We start from the raw sequence: 17228 nt of genomic DNA on the forward strand, positions 1-17228 counted from the left end.
CTCCTTAAAAATCTTCCAGTGGGCTTCCCTGGTGGCGCAGTGGTTGAAGGTCCACCTGCCGATGCAGGGGACGCGGGTTCGTGTCCCAGTCTGGGAGGATCCCACGTGCCGCGGAGTGGCTGGGCCCGTGAGCCATGGCCGCTGGGCCTGCGCGTCCGGAGCCTGTGCTCCGTGACGGGAGAGGCTGCAACAGTGAGAGGCCCACGTACCGCAAAAAAATAAAAATAAAAATAAAATCTTCCAGTGATACTCCATTGGCTGCTGAGGGACGTCTAAGCTCTCTAAATGGCCCTCTGCAATCTGGGCCCTGTTCACTCATAAGCACTCCAGCCAGTCCTAGCCAAGAGTCTTTCCTTTCAGCAAAATCAACCTGCTGGTAGTACCCAGAGACAGATGGGGCTTCTCAACCATGTGCCTTTGCTCATGTTCATGGTCACCTGGTTGCCCTGTCCTCCTTTAGGATTGAACTCCATTTCATCTCCTCCAGAAGATCAGATTCTTTAACTCTGTACACCCCTAATAACTTACACACATCTCTGCCATTACCTTAGCCATGTTATATTAAAGTCACCTGTTGGAATTTCATTTCCTATTGGACTATATTCCTTGAGGACAGGAACTGTGCCGTGATTATCTACGTAGCTTACTCTGCAGCACATGATCAGGTATGAATTATTGTTTGGTAAAGAGATCTGTAGGAAGGCAAATAGTTGATAGCTTTTAATCTTGTAGGTAGGTAATATGTAATGTGATGAATAAAGGCAGTGGGTCCACCTCTGTGAACCTGTGCCAATGTGGACACCAGTGAGCCTGGGTGTGAGGCAGTCCTCTGAGCACACCACTGAGGAAATTGTCTTTGGTACCACAGGCACAAATGCTGAATGCTCCGGAGTAGGAATTAAAATATCTTATCAAGACTTTCGATCTAGGTTTGAGTCCACCCATTGCTTTTAGACACATGGAAACATGAAAAACAACCATGAAGTAAGGCTGATCTCAGAGATTCAAAAGACCTGGTTTCAGTGTTGGTCTTGGAGTGACTCTGTGTAACCTTGGGCGGTTTGCACAACTTCTCTGGTTGTGAAAGTGCCTCAGTAAATTGAAATGTCTCCACAAACGATAATGTTCAATTATTGCTCATCACCAGGACAGTTATTCCACCCAAAGTGAACAATATCACGAGCAGGTGAAAAAGGAAGTTCTTACAATGTAAAATTTATTATCCACTAAGCCAGTGGGGTTTTCATTTGTAAATGGATCTCCAGTCCTGGTATAAAATACCATAAAACAAATTTATAGCCTTTGTCTCCAGGTTGTGTCATTAATCAGCTGGGAAACATCCTGCATTCCTAAAGGAAGGATCACAAGTTCGTAGATGATGCTCTGAGAGGGGGGTCTGTTAGCGGGGCGTTGCGGCTGTGTGTGTGTGATGTTATGTTAAGAAGAATCCATCGTGTGTTTAGTGCTGGAGGAGAGGGAAGAGCTGTAATCACCGCTCTTGCAGGAACCTCCCCAATGTCCCTCTTGGGACATCATCTGACACCAGTGGAGTTACTTAACTGTTCCTGTGCTGGTCAAAGTGAAAAGCTGCTTTGAACCACATTCCATTCCTGAAGTGGTATTCTTTCTGTACTTTGGAAAGTCAGCTTTTGAACTGAGAGTTCTTGTTCCATGATAGACACTTTATAAGCTTCTATGATGTTCATCACATCTTCATTGAATATACCCATCTTTGAGTTTCAGGTGATTCTGTCAAGAACCATTTCAAATATAACTAATTAACCTTTACAAAAAGAGTATGAAAACTAAGAGCGGTATCCTTCATCTTGTCAGAGGAAATGAGGAGCTAAAAGATGGAGGCTGCCATTAAATAAATGCACCTCAGAATTAAGAAAACAACCCTGGTGTCCTAGCCCCGGGCTTCTTCCTGTTAGAGTCCCATCAGAGGCTAAGGAATCGTGCTGCAGAGGACTGCACAGCAGTATTGTGTCGTGGCTAGGATGTAACATGACCCGTTCCACCTTCCTCCGCTGAGAAATAGGTGCTGTTTAACATGCAATTGTTTGCTGTTCTCTTTGATCAATTCAGGCTGACTGTTCATAAGGCACCTGCACTTGGAGTTGGAAATCATTGGCCTAGATGAAATATGACTTTCAATTATGCCACAGTCAGAGAAGCTGAAGTAAGAAAGCCCAACGGGGTGGGCGGGGGGAGTCAAGTTGTTTTTTTATTAGAGTGACCTGGGCATGTAGGATGAAATCCAGCATTCACACCTCACATATCCCCGCCAACCCGACCATCCTCCCCCTTCTCATTTATTGTTGTGCTTCTCAGTTGCCCACAAAACCTCCACTTCTATATTGTGGACACCCAGGCAAATGAAAATGCCAATCTTCTCCCATCCCTGTCTTGCCGCATGAGGCATGGGCTCGGCTCTGAACAATTTCTTTGGGGAACTGGCTTGCCTTCCCCTAAGAACACCCAGGGGAAGCTTTGCCTCACCTTTTGCTTCCAAGCAGGAGGGTTGAAAATAATAGCTGTCACTTCCCTTAGCCTTGTTATGGGGAATATTTAGTGTTCGAGCCGGGATGTGGGGGTAATATCTTGGATGTGATAATGTCGCTCCCTGCATCGGTGAGCATGGTATTGATTGTAAGCTGTCAACCTTTTTGCATACTGTGCGAGGTCCCAGAAGACTAACTACTGCTGGGAGGTAATGCATCAGGCAGGCACACGTGTGCTCTATTAACTAACGCTGCTCTCTGAGCTCGGTCGCTTGTTCTAAACACATCTTGGCTCACTGGCTCTCCATTTTTTCTTTTTCATTCCTTGACTCCTCTGAGCAGTCCTGTGATGCCCTACACCAAGCTCCCCTTAACTCAAACTCCCAGTGGGACACTGCTCAGCTTGTAAGCTTCCTGAGGGCAGAGTCTGTACCTGTCTTCCTCACTCATTTATTTGTTCATTCATTCATTCATTCATCCAACATTTATTGAGCACCTACTATGAGCCAGACTCTTCTCTATGCTTTGGGGATACCAGAGGGGGAAATCAAGAATACCTTGGTCCTCATGGACGTTAGGGTGGTCAGGAAAGGCTTCTCCAAGGAGTTGACACTTGAGCTGAGTTTCTCAATATATCCCCTGTGCCAGGACCATTCATATTTGTTACATTATGGAAACCTAAAATTCCTCAGTTGAGCGGCTCATAGCCCAGCTATTGGAGAACCCCTGATGTGTGAACTTCACTAAGGCCATGCAATTTTATTTCTCGTATCATGCATTACTGTCCCCTGACCTTATGTCCCTTTACTTTTCTCGGTTTGCATCCCTGCTTTTTTTTTTACTAGTCAGTCATACCAGACTATTATAAGTTCCTTAATTACACCATGTGCTCCTTGCGTTTACATATACCATATTGATGCCTGGAGCACTATTTTCCTCTCTTATCCCCTGGATAACTAATTTCCTGCTTATCTCAGGTTTTACAGTAGTCATCAGCTGTCTGGGGAACTCGTGGTCCGGGTGAGGTACTGTTACTTTGTCTTCTCCTAGCACAGGAGATACCCATGAGGGCATGCATAAGACCGGTTTTCAGCACTAGGAGAACAAGAGCAAGAAATGTGCATCGACTCCTTATTGCTGGCTAGGAATCTTCACGGCAATTTTATGAGACAGCTGCCATTTTTATCCTTATTTCATCAGTAAGGAAACTTGAGACACAGAGGGTAATTTGTTAAGGGTCATTTAGCTTATAAGTGGTGGAGCTTCGATTTCAACCCAGGCAAGCATCCTGGGTTCTTACCCTTGATATTCTACTGCTATCATCGCCTGGGGGTTTGCCTGCATCTCCCGTGACACTATAAGCCCTATGAAGACAGGGACTGTCACTACTGCTTCCCCAGACCACCCTGGCACAGGCTTGGCAGGTAGTACATGACGAATCTTTAAATGTTTATTGAGGAATGAATGAATGAATGCATGAATATCACCCAGCTGAGTGACTGTTTTATAGAGTGCCCAGATACTGCTTTTTCTTCTGCCAGCGAGGCAGCCTCCTTCCCTCACTGCTACTCCAGCCTTCGTGGGGTTCTCTTTGACCTCCACAAGAATTTACTGTTTTGGCTGGGAGGATGTGTATCACTAGCCAACCACAGCAAGAATCCTAGTGCATGTGGCTGGTCCCACATCGCTGTGTTCTCAGGGTTTCCACACAAGGATGAGTTCAGGAGAAACGCTCTCTCTGCTCAAACCAAATGCAGCTACCAAATGATTGGGGTTGCAACTGGAAGTTGAGACAGGTGAGTAGGAGGGGCTCTGGTGGGAAACTGTCCATCCAAGAGACCAAGCTTGACTCTTCAGGAAATTGGGGGTAGGGAGTGGATTGAGAATCTGGAAACAGTCACTAAACCCCTGTTTCTGGCCCTACAGTGATCATTGTTTTGACAGCGTCCGAGGTAGGAATCAGCAGAGACAGCCGATCACCTTGGTTCTGCCACCAGCAGTTAAACCAATGGGGTGTGGAAGATCTAAATTGGGGGATGGTTAAACAGTAAGAGTAAGGTCAGGGTCAGTGGCTGGAGACCTCTGTGAGCCACTTGACTTCACTCTCTGCTTTGGTGACAGACCAAATTTGTTTTCCTGGTCAGCTGTCAGGCAATATTTGGTCACAGAGAGATGGTTTGTGAATATCCTCATTAGTGGAAAAAAATAAGACAAGGTAGCTATGCATTACCTGGAAAGAAGTACAGGAGCTGCATCAGGACAGATCTAGATAAAATGTCTGGCTGTGTCACAGTGACCGTGTCACTTAACCCTTATGACTCTGTTTATCAACTATAAAATTGGAATAATGTATTTACCTGTCAGGTGATTGTAATGATTTTAAAAAGTGCCTAGCACAACACTTGCTGCATAATAAGTGCTCATAATTATTGGTTTCCTTTCATTCTTTCTATCTATTTTACATTTAAATACAGTACTTGTATGGGGAGGTTTTAACACATATTTATTATTGGATGAATGAAAGAAAGAAGGGGTAGGCCCGTTCTGGCAAATTGAAAATGTGTTTTTAGTAGAATTCGAGAAACACTGACTTCACGCTTCCCTGCCAAACCCATGCTTGCTTCGGTAACTCACGTGTGTTGTTCTCTCTCTTGGAAACGCGTATCATTCTTTGTGGAGGAAACTGCTTTAGCACTCAGCTCAGATGTCACTTATTCACTTATGTCACACTTATTATATGAGAAACTTTTTCTTACCAGTCCTCATTAATTAACCATTTCCTTCTCTGTACCATTTCTGCACTTTGTACGTTGTATTGTAAGTATGTCCACCACACACATGGCTGTCATCTCCTGGAGGGCGGGGGCCAGCGGCTTACACATCTCAGGAACCCCAGCCCCGCACCTAGGGCCTGGCTGCTTGGCTGCCTGACACATACCAGGCACTCAAATGTTTAACGTTGATGAACTCACTGGCCATTACTGGAACTCGTTTTCTAATCGGTAACTTCCATCTATATATAATGTGAGATGGGGAGAGAGGATAAGAACTTTGACCAAAATGTCTGGCTCTGGCCCTTGTGAACTGTATAAAGTTAGTCAAGTTGTATCATCTCTCTGCTTCCTTATCTGTAAAAGGGAACAATAATAGTATCTGCCTCTAGAGTTTTGGAGGTAAATGAGTTAATACGTGGGGAATTTGTTGACCCAAGCCTGGCCCATAGAAAGCACTCAAAATATGTTAGCTACTATCATGTATTAGAAGCAGTATTTTAAGAACTCTGGCTTTAGAGTCTGAAACCTTGAGTTGGAGACCTGGTTCTACCACTTACTGGCTATGTGCTCTTGGCTATGTTGAAAACTTGAGTCTCTTTTCCCATCTGCAAAATGGGAATAACACTGGCATGTATCTCATGGGGTTAAGGGAAGGAGATACGAGAAATCACCCATAGGTCCTCCGTGAATATTGTTGCTGTTGTTATCTGGTGATGCTTTAAGCTTATCGAAGCGGTTATGAGTAAATGAGTTTCTTGTGTCCCTCACAGTCATTCCATGAGTGAGGGTGGATGGCTTTCTGACCCCTTTTCAGGCGATGTGACTGATGTAGGCACTGAGCGGCTTGCCTAAGCTCCTCACTCAGCAGCAGAGCCAGGAACAGGACCCACATTTCCTGTCCCCTAGTTCCATGTTCTTTCCATTGACCAGGCAAGTCATTCCCACGGCAAGTGGCTCCTGAGACTTGACCTAGAAGTACAGGGGGAAGAGGCAAGTTAAGGTATGACAGAGGCCCAGAGTGTGAACGTTTCCCAGGGGTGAATGGTGGTTTGCTGTGTCTTGGGGGTAGTGTTTAAAACACACCAGCCTCATCTGCACATGGCCATGATGGAAGAGGACAAATTAGGAATGGTTCCTTCGTTCAGTCTGTGGACAAGAGTGTCCCCACAAAACTTTGTTACTAGGCCTACTAGGGCCTTCTTGAGCCCTGGAGGCAGCCAGCAGAGGGGCTGAAAAAAGAATGGGGCCCAGGGTGGGGGGTAGGAGGGAAGCTTTGGGTAGTTACTCTGCAGGTTTGAAGGAAGAGAAATGGTCAACCACGTTGTCAGCGATGAAGCGTTAGAGGGTCTAACTTTTATTATAATGGACCCTGGAGGTTCAAAAGAAATACCTTGGAGACAGCTGACTTACTTCATCGGGTCACTGAGCTAAAAGAATCGTAGCTTCATCTTTGTTCCACCTGACAATTGTTCCGCCTTCCACATGCTGGTTGCCTAATGCATGTTGATACGGTTGAGTTAATTACAAGGTCACTGAGAGGTTGAGAGATGCTCCCCCACCCCCAAGAGTAAAGGCAGGAGCCAGAGATTAAAGAGTTAAGAAGCATGTTGGTTCCTGTTGCCCCTTCACCTCTGGACATCCCACTGCTGCCTGCTGCCTTGTATCTTCCTTCTCTGTTTCTTCCAGCACACCTTCGTCCTCTGGAGGTGAAAGCATGGATGTCTGCCAACGTTGAGCTTTTGAACTGCTTGTTAAAATGTCAGGAATGGACTGTTGCATTAGGATGATTTTAATCAAAGCCCGGGAAGCTGCAGCTCCCATTTCCCAGAAGTCAACAGACGTCCTCCAGTATAACCTGAGGGCTGGTACCAAGCAGCAGGCCTTGTGGGGTAAATTTAAGGTAGGGCAGGATTCTGAGAGCACAACAAACCGTCGAAAAGGTGGCAAGTCAGCTTTCACATAGCTTTGAGTGTCAGCTGGAAAAGGGACTGACTTCTAGGCGCCACCAACCAAGAAAATCACCAGCCCTGGGGCGGAAGGAGATGGCAAGTGTAAATACCTAGTTCTGTACCTGGCGCAGAGCAGGTCATTGGCTGAAGCATGGTGGTGGGGACTGTTGCCAAGGCCTGACCTCTAGGGCCTTCTCCTCCTGCTTGCATTTAGGAGTCTTCGATGTTTGCTCTGGTGCATGCTTTGTTCAGGGGGAAGGGGAGGATGGCGGCCCTCTGCTCTTAGCTCTGACGTCTTTTGCAAGTTCCTCCCACGCTGTAGATGTCAGACCGTACACCTATGTGGTGAGGGTATTGGATTAGTGTAGGGGCTTTGAGATGGAGGCCACAGGTAGGCTATAGGGGGTCCTGTGAACCCCTTAATGCCATGACCAAAATTATTCATGTATGTGCTCTGGGGAACACTCTTGACTCCAGTCTGTGAAGACCCGTTGTCCATGGCAAGTCTCTGATGGCTCCAAAGGCTTAATTGTTCTGTGGCATCAGAGCTCAGTGTCCCGAAGTTTGGTAAGCATGCGCCCTGGGGTTCACAAAATGCCTATAGGTGGTGAATGGGTACATTTGTTACATGAATGGTTATGTGATCATTTTAATGTTAGAACAAAACATTAAAACTGACATTTCATGAATATTCTTTGTGTGGAGGAGGCTAAGTCTTGCTTTGAGAAAAGGTGACTTAAATAAATGTGAAATGAGTAACAGTACAGAGGTGGGTCGATGCTTAAGTCTGAGGAACAATGATCTGTCCTGTCAACTGGTACAGACAGAAGGGCTGAGTGTTGGGGAAGCAGAGAAAAGGCTGTGAGGAAGTTGATGGTCAACTCAGGACAGGAACTGGCTGGCCCTTCTATCTATCTTGATACCACAGTTCTGTGTGAGTTGGACAAGTTTCTGATGCTCTCTTGGTCTCCTCTGAGAACATTGTCCCCCTCAGGCCAGGCATCCTGCCCCAAGAGTTTCCATTGGGGCTTTCATCGCAGGAAAGATAAATACGGAGAAGAAAGGCACGCTTTCATCCACATGCTTCCTCAATTTTGAGATGTACTTGTTCATATTTTAATGCTTCTGAAATTGAGCCGCATCTTACGAAATTGTTCATTTAAGTAGTTATTTCCTTGCCAAAAAGCTGTTATTAAATGGATAGTAGCTTAGAATTGAAAGATGGTTCTTTCACCATTTTTCCCTCTTCCAAAACAAATTACACTTGAACGTTGGGACTTCTAATAAATATACAAAGCGAATGAAAATTTCTCTTTAAAAAGAAAATTCTCATGTCAAGCCATTTCACTAAATGCACGTCTGGGGAAATGAGTCACGGTGACAGGAATGGAGACACTGAGCCCAGGCCCGGCTTGGAGTACCTCCCACCTCCTCCCTGAGCCTCCGTTTCAAATTTCTCTGTCTTTTGAATCCATTTAGTCTCCTTCCCAGAGGTGCGTCACAGGAGACCTTCTGGAAGTTATATGTCTGAATCCTCAACGGGTGGGAAGGAGGAACCAGCCTCCCCAGTTTCAAGCAGACTCTACTTTGATGTCAAAGCTTCTTGATCGATTCCCCCATATTCCATTTTTGTAGGAGGAGAACCCTCTGGTCTGTTTTTCTAGATGGTGAGCTTAGGGTGGATTAGAAGCACTTGACTAGCCTTTACAGAGCGGCATTTTGTATTGGCCATTTTTGTTCTAGCTACAGTGGAGATTGATGGACTGTTACTTTTGGTTACAAAACCCAGGAAGAGGGGAGGGGGCTGCTTTGGAGACACTTCCTCGGGGAGCCAGGGGTGCTGCCGTGGCCTCCAACTTACTGTTGCATTGAGAATGCCAGATAATGAACAACCAGGACTCGGCCTTTAGAAAGAAGTCAATGGAATAAATAAGCTGGAAAAGGTTGAAGGGAAAAAGCCAAGGAACATGTAAGTAGAGGACTATATGGAGCCATTTAAAACAAAAAAAAGCAAGAGTAACAAAGCAGCAGATGGAATCTGGCCGCACACGGCTTTGCCAAGTTAACTCTGAGAAGCGAAGTGTTCTCTTTATGTCCCCTGAAGCATTCACGGTGTTTCCTAGCCAAATTCTCGGGCTGTTTCTATGGCGCTTACAAGAAAAGAATATAGCAGTGTTGGTGTGGCCCTTTTCCCTTCCCATTCTGCATCCTCTTTGCAGCCTTGTGAAATAAATCTCTGGTTCAAATGAAATTGTGAAAAAGGAAATGGGGGAAAAAAAAAGTGCCGTAGGGGCAGGAGATGCTGACTGGTTCCGATTTTTCACAAAACAAGGAGAATTTCTCTGAGAGTAGAGTAAACGGTGTTTATTTTTCGTTGAATTTTTTTTCAATCATCAAATGGAGTTGCTTAATTAAAAAAAAAAAGTATCTCTTTCTTTTCTCTTTAAATACTACAGACAACCTCATTTTATCTCAGCAGACACCTAGAAACAAAACACTGGACCCACCAGAGAAAACGGGGCAATAAAAGCATCAGAAATTCAAGTCAGCTATGGAAGAGTTACTGTTAGCTGGCAGCTCTCAATTCTAAACAGAAGTGTCCCAGAACCTGTTGGGTTTGACAAAATTTCTTAGAACTGGGGATTTGGGAAGGTTGGACTCCATGGACTTCTATTCCATTTGTTTCCTGCAGAGGGAAATTAGAGTCGATGCATCAAATGAACACCCAAAGAAACATTTAAAAACGTGTTTGACTAGTACTCAGTATGTGAGATTATTAAGTAATAACTTGTCCTCCTAGTTAACCTTGTCCTGGAATATATATAGGTTATTTGTAGCCGCCACTGCTATAATATTTTCTGAAGGATGCCAAGCTGTATGCAAGATCTTTTTGCTAAAGTCCAGACTGTCGACACTGATCTCGTCTTTTCTCCGCTTGCCCCCCACGCACACTTTGCGCGGTTTTAGGATAGCTCGGGGTTTGCTGTTTTCCCTCGAGGCCTCAAGGGTGACATCGCGCTTGGTGTTTCGGTCAAACATCCTGAAGAAGTTGTTGTAGGAGCCCGTCATGATGACACTGCAAGGCAGAGAGGAAAAAGGGAGTGACTGAGCGCTACAGACAAAGGCTTTCTAGAGCAAACAGCACCACACGAGAAACAAACAAGAGACCCAAAACTGCAACAGGCTTTGTAGTGTGACTGTTGAGTTGGAATCACTAAGAGCAACAAACTCTTTGGCTGGGTGAAGGATCGTGATAACCCTGCTTGTTATTTACCAATAGATTCCTTTTGGTTCTTGGGCTCCATAAATGAGTCCAGTGGTTTTAATGATCCCAGCCCACCTCCCTCACATCAGGATTCTGAGGCTGGAGTGAAGTTATGAGAGTAGGAACACTGAGAACCACCGTCATTGTATTGTGTACATTTAAAGCACAGTTACAGTAGGAGGGATTCTGTGTTGCCCGGCCGCTAAGGCTTTCTTGCATCAGCACTGCAGGAGGGATGCTGGCAGTACAGCACACATACCAGCATGTTTCCTCCCCCTGCTAAGAACTAGATCTAAATTCAGCCTTTTCCAAAAAATTAGATGCCATCATGGTCTCACTCGGGAAGGGAGTAAACAAACATCCTTTCAATTCTGAAAGGATGTAGGATAAGGAAGTAAGCCTTTGAGGGGACTGACAGATGGTTCCTACCTTTCTACAAGAGTTATCCATTCTCAGGCATATCTACAATTGATTAAGAGAGCAGTGAATGCCAGAACCTTCCAGAAGCAATGGACTGACTCTTTAATGGTGACAGTTTGGACAAGATGACAGGCTGAGGGAAAGATACCAAGTAACATCCCATTGTGGCTGCCCCCTGGGGAGGTGGGCATGGCCTTGTTTGTGGGTGAGGCTCTGACTGGATGGTTAGGATGGGAGAACGCAGAGCGAGCTATTATTACCTCATCAGGCAGGGTGCTGAGTGCTTTACCCCAGACTTCATTTACTCTTCCTTCATCCCATGTAAGGGATTTACACAGGAGGAAAAGTGAGTGACTTGTACAGTGTCACACATCTAATAAGTAGCCAAGTCAGTTCTCCAGCCCGCATCTGCCTGACTCTGGGGCACAAGCATTCAGCCACTTGGCCTCACTGCTTCCCATGCACTGACCTTTGCTTCCCTCACCATGACCCGACTTTTTTTTTTTTTTTTTTTTTTTTTGCAGTACACGGGCCTCTCACTGTTGTGGCCTCTCCCGTTGCAGAACACAGGCTCCGGACGCGCAGGCTCAGCGGCCATGGCTCACGGGCCCAGCCACTCCGCGGCATGTGGGATCTTCCCGGACTGGGGCACGAACCCGCGTCCCCTGCATCGGCAGGCGGACTCTCAACCACTGCGCCACCAGGGAAGCCCGACCCGACTTGTTTTTAAACAGTAAGAGAAAGTCTTTTCTGGGAAAATAATCTCAACCCTATCTGGACCACGAATAACATTTTCTCAGTTATGGAAAGAAATTGTAATGTGGTGGAAAGCATGTTGATTTTAGGATGCAAACTCTTCCTCTTGTCTCTACTGCTTACTAGGTCATGAGCTTGGGCAGATTACTTGATCTGGCTGAGCCTCCGTTTCCTCAGCTGGAAAATGGGGATGGTGAAAACAATCTTGATAGGTTGTGGTCGGGGTTAAAAACCATGATGTGTGTGAAAGTACCTAGTAAGTACAGTTTTTGAATCTCGGTTAAGATAGGAGGGAAACTGGAACCATAACAACCACAAATATTTAAAAAAAAAACCCTATTCTTAATAAACAATGACTAAATGACAGTTGTAAATGAAAATAAGTAAAATAATAGGGCTGGGCTAGCTTCTTTTCCCCTCGAGGGCCTTTGTTAATATGTCACAGTTGCTCTGCCCTCTGCCCTCTACCAACTGGGCACGTCCTCTGCCACGTGGTGATTCCTTCCAGGCCTAAGTGGAAGGCTGATTTTGGATCACTGACAAAAAAAAGCCCAACAAGGGTCACAAAGGGAGAGCCTGCGCTCACTAAGAGCTCGACTCTCCGAGCGCTTTGCCGTGATAGAATTTCCCCGCTTCCGAGCACTACTGTTGGTACCGCCTTCATCGAGGAACAGCCCCTGGTAGCCTGTGCTCGCTTCTCCTGGAAATCAGAGGGTCATCTGTAATATTTGTCAAACCAGAAAGAAACTATGGGGAGGTAATAGGAAGTACTGTTGAAATCAAAGGCCTTAACACAGTCATAAATCACTTTCAGGACATGTGATAAACGAGGCCAAGTAGAATTCGGTTAATGAACCACCAGGGCCTTTGGCCAGGTCTATCCTGGCAGCTTCGAGGAGTCATTTTCCGTCTAGAAAGCACACTCTGCCGTCATCTGAACTATTCATGCTGGAAATGTGCTGGTGGAGCTTCATCTTAGCCATGTTGACCCAGCTCTGGGAGTGTCTTGTGTGTACGAGGTAGGATTTTCTTGAGGTTAAGCGGTCACCTGAGCCAGTCCTGAAAGAGGAGTCAAGGGTGTCACTCATCCCTCCCTCCTTTCCAGGCCTGCCTCAAGGGTCATCCAGTGGTCCACATGGTGCGTCTCTGCCAGGCCTCGATTTTGAGCTCCCTTTGGTTGCATCCCGCTTAGGATACACAGCCCAGGGCCTTCGCAAGGAGAGGGACCACCTTTGGAAAGTTCCCAGCCACACAGACCTTTCTTACCTGTCTGACCCATTCCACACACATTCAAATTTATCAAAAATGCAGTCATTTTCGTAGAGGGAGCACAGCTTGCTGCGGAGGTAGTCGTGAACCTGGTTGGGGCGGGGAGGACACATTAAGAGGGTGTTATTATTTTTAAACATGATTTCTCTGTGTGAAGCTCCTCTTTGGAGGTGAGCTGTTAATTTTCAGTGTAAGTGTGGCTTGAATCAGATGGGCTCAGATCTGAACCCAGGTGTGGCCCTCTTCGGCCTTGGCACATTAAGATGAGTTGGTGAGCTGCTTACACGGCCAGTGTGGATTAAACAAACTTGCTTACATAGATGGTGGCATAGAGCAGGGCCCATTAAGCGGGAGAGCCCCATTTTCTAAGCTGATTTAGAGGATACCGTTCTTTCAGCCTTTTATTCGACAAATATTTATTGAATGCCTGCTATGTGGTTGGGAGAGACCCGTGAACAGAATACCCCTGGGGTGCTTTCCTCCCGGTGTTGGGGAAGAGACTGTATAACCAAGTAAGTATATAAGATAGTTTAGATGGTGATCAAAATATAGAGAAAAAAACATGGCAAAAGGGAGTGGGAGTATTATTTTATACAGGATGAGTAGTCAAGGGTTCACCTGAGATGGTGGCAGAAGGTGCAGAGTGTGGAGACCTCAGCGTGTGCTCACCAGTTCCCGTAGGCCCCTTACTCTGAGTGATGTGAACAGACTTCACAGAAAGGATGCGGAGCCTGCTGTGTCGTGAAAGAGTGTAAGCCTGCAGGGCCAAAGGCAGGGAGGCTAGGTGTAACCTGGGTGATAGATGATGGCTTGGACCAGAGCGGGCGGTGGTGGGAGGTGGCCGGATTCCCGACATGTTTGGAAGGAGAGCTGATGGGAGCTGGGGATGGATCCACTGTGAAGTGTGGAGAGGAAAAACAGGAGTCAAAGAGGGCTCCTGCATCTTTCTCTTGAGCAAGTGGAAAGATGGAGTTGCCATGTTCACTTTTGGGATCTATAATTTGGAGATGTCTATGCCAAGGGAGCTCATCCAGTAGACTCTGATGTGATGTGCATGGCGCAGCCCTGGAGTATACAGCAGTTTTCTCCTGTTTCTATTTTTCAGTGAAATAAGAAGCAAGTTTATCAGCTGAGAGTGAGGAAGGGGAGGAGGTAGTTGGGAAAGAGTGCAGGGTTTCTGGAAGGCACCGAGGGCCGCTTGAAGTTGTTGGATGTGAATTTTAAATGCATCTCGTCAGCATGGTTGGGTGTTTTTCTCCAGCTGCATTCAGCAACTCAGGTGAAGATGGCAAATAGGCTGAGGATTATGGCTTGGAGGGTAGTAATCTGGGTGCAATTTTGAATTCTTCCTGAGCTCTGTCATAGGGACTGGTAATTATAACAGGCATGCATAATACGCCAGCTTGTTATTATTAGCCAGGCGCTTTATCCATAGAATCTTATTTCATCTCTCACATCATCTTAGGACGTAGGTGTTGTCATTCTCTTCGCTTTAACAGAGGATGAAGTACCGGGTATGACACAATTTGTCCGAGATCACACAGGAAAGGAAATGACGGAATGGGAAGGGAACCCGGGATCTGGGTTCTGGAGCACACACGCACTCTTGCCTTCTCTAGCAATCTACCTCCCACTGGCTCTGCCCCATTGGCCTCGCCTTAACGTGGGGTCTCAGTCCTAGACAGGAGCTGGGAACTGAGGTGAGGCCAAGAGGGAGCTAAAATTGGGTGAAGGCAGAGGGACGTTATGAAAAGCACTGTTTGACTTTGTTTCGATGGACAGGGATGGTTCACTCTCCCTTTTCCTGCAGCCTAGGCCCCTCTCCTCCCTTGACCCCAGAGTTCTGTTGGATGCTGAGCTCAGAGGCTCAGCTGTGTGCTTAGCACTGGGCAGAGGAATGAGGTCAGATTCATTCCTTGTTCCATTAGATGTTCTGGGTATTTGAAAAGCTCTCTGAGTTATTTGGACAGTGTAAGGATTTCTAAGTCAAGTCTGCAAATTAATTTCTTCCACCTTTACTCTCTCGTTCCCAAACAGTTCTGGGCCTTGTCAGGGTATCTGCTTCAGTGCTATAGTGACAAGAGAATCCATCTGCAGCTGGGCTTTTGGCTTTGTTAGGTAATGGGATGTAAGGGCGAGGCTTGTGTCTTGAGCTTGGGAACTCTGCTATAAATTAAGTCATTGTCCTTCCCTTCCTCCACCTTTTGTGCATATTGGAAGTGGCTCAGATCTGATCTGGAAGGCGATTTTGTTTGTAGGGCCATTTCTGCTTGTTGAAGATCTCTAGTTATCATTAAGAATCCTTGAGCAAAGCAGAAGAGAGTCCTGGGACAAAGAGAGCTGATTCCAGGTCTTGACAAACTTTTTCTATAAAGGCCCAGAGAGTAAATAAATAATTATACTTTGTGGGCCATATAGCAGCCACCCAACTCTACCCTTGCTATGCAAAAGCAGCTATAATATATAAACAAATGAGTGGGAGTTGTGTTCCAATAAAACTTTATTTACAAAGATAGGTGGCAGACAGGATTGGCCTCTGAGTCATGGTTTGCTTAACCCTGGTCTTGACTATAATTCCCCCTCTCCCAAATCAGCACAGACTATTTCCTTGGAAGAAAGTGATGGTGGAGGTAAGGGCATAAATTGGGGGTCGAACTTTTCTTCTGATGGTTGGAGGACCCTGACCTCAAGAATCTGTCTCTTTTCCAGAAAGCAAGCCTGATTCTTGCCTCTTCTTGATTTTATCATTGACTTGCTTCCAAGTTCTGTGTAATAGAGGGAGAAGAGGAAGAGGAGTGGGGCTTCTGAAGGGGAAGGATGTCAAGATGGAATTAGTGCAGTGGGCAACGGGAGCCAAATGTATTATCCTCGTACTCCAGATCTCCTACTTTTTGGAGGACAAAGACAGGCAAAATCGATCCTATTTTCAATCTTATCTCCCCCTACTTCTTCCTCTTATCTGTTATGGAGCACTTTTTTTTTTCATTATTTTCCTGAAACTTTTTATTTATTTGATGCACCATCTTTTTTTTGTAAGTTTAGCTGATTTAAAATGTTTGTTGTGTTAACTTCAGGTGTATAGCACAGTGATTCCATTATACACACATATATATATATAATTGTTTTTTCAGATTCTTTTCACATATAGGTTATTACATGATATTGAGTAGAGTTCCCTGTGCTATATAGACAGTAGGTCCGTGCTGGTTATCTATCTTATATATAGTACTGTGTGTATATGTCAATCCCAAACTCTCAATCCATCCCTCCCCCACTCCCTCTCCCCCTTAGCAACCACAGGTCTGTTCTCTGGAGTCTGTTTCTGTTTTGTAGATAAGTTCATTTGTGTCATATTTTAGATTCCCCATATAAGCGATATCATATGATATTTGTCTTTCTCTTTCTAACTTACTTAGTATGATAATCCCTAGGTCCATCCACGTTGCTGCAAATGGCATTATTTCATTCTTTTTTAGGCTTATTGATATTCCATTATATATATGTATCACATCTTCTTTATCCATTCATCATCGACAGATGATGGACATTTAGGTCACTTCCATGTCTTGGCTATTGTAAATAGTGCTGCAGTGAACATTGGGGTGCATGTATCTTTTCATATTACGGTTTTCTCTGGATATATTCCCGAGAGTGGGATTGACAGATCATATGGTAACTCTATTTTTAGTTTTTTTTAAGGAACCTTCAGACTGTTCTCCATAGTGGCTGTACCTGTTTACATTCCTACCAACAGGATGGAGCAGTTCTGGGAAGTTCCTGACTACCTCCAACTGAGGGCCTCTACAGGAAAAGATGATCTATTACACTATGAAGGTATGTTGCGTATATATTCTGTTGTAAAAAAAGAAAAATCTTAGGCAGAGAAGATAGACTTTTTTCCATCGGAGGAGAGAAAAAGGTAAGATACCGACATGAGAAACAAACATCTAGAGAGCAGAGTAAGGGAAAACTTAAGACTCGTGGTCCTATTTGATGCTTCTCTCTTCATGTTGCAAAAAGTGTTTCTATGCTATGTTCCTATGAGCTTGGGGATGGCCTCCTTGACACTAAGCCGAGTCTCCCAACACAGTGGTTCTCAAATCATTGTATTGTATAGTTGCTATTGTATAGTTGATAGACCACTGTGAGGCCTAGCACGATTAAACTCTGTTGCTTTGTTCTTCTGTTTCAGGGGTTGACAAACTTTTCCTGTAAAGGATCACACAGTAAATATTTTAGGCTTTGGGAGCCATATGGTTTCTGTCACGACGACCCAACTCTGCCGTTGTGG

At 45.3% G+C, this 17228-nt stretch overlaps 1 protein-coding gene across 8 annotated transcripts in view; it reads right to left on the reverse strand.

Annotated features, from left to right (window-relative positions):
- Nucleotides 1–9664: 9664 nt before the first annotated feature.
- PPP2R2B (protein phosphatase 2 regulatory subunit Bbeta) overlaps nt 9665–17228 on the reverse strand; it is a 677687-nt gene continuing 670123 nt past the window's right edge. For all 8 annotated transcript variants that reach the window (XM_060146455.1, XM_060146453.1, XM_060146461.1 and 5 more), the window contains 2 exons: nt 12935–13026; nt 9665–10303 (listed from right to left, as the gene is read on the reverse strand). In XM_060146455.1, coding sequence (XP_060002438.1) covers nt 10024–10303; nt 12935–13026 — 372 coding nt within the window. In that variant the 3' untranslated portion in view covers nt 9665–10023. The remainder of the gene's footprint in view (nt 10304–12934; nt 13027–17228) is intronic.

The sequence above is a fragment of the Lagenorhynchus albirostris genome, chromosome 3 (assembly GCF_949774975.1).
Source record: "Lagenorhynchus albirostris chromosome 3, mLagAlb1.1, whole genome shotgun sequence".
In the NCBI taxonomy this organism is placed as follows: domain Eukaryota; kingdom Metazoa; phylum Chordata; class Mammalia; order Artiodactyla; family Delphinidae; genus Lagenorhynchus; species Lagenorhynchus albirostris.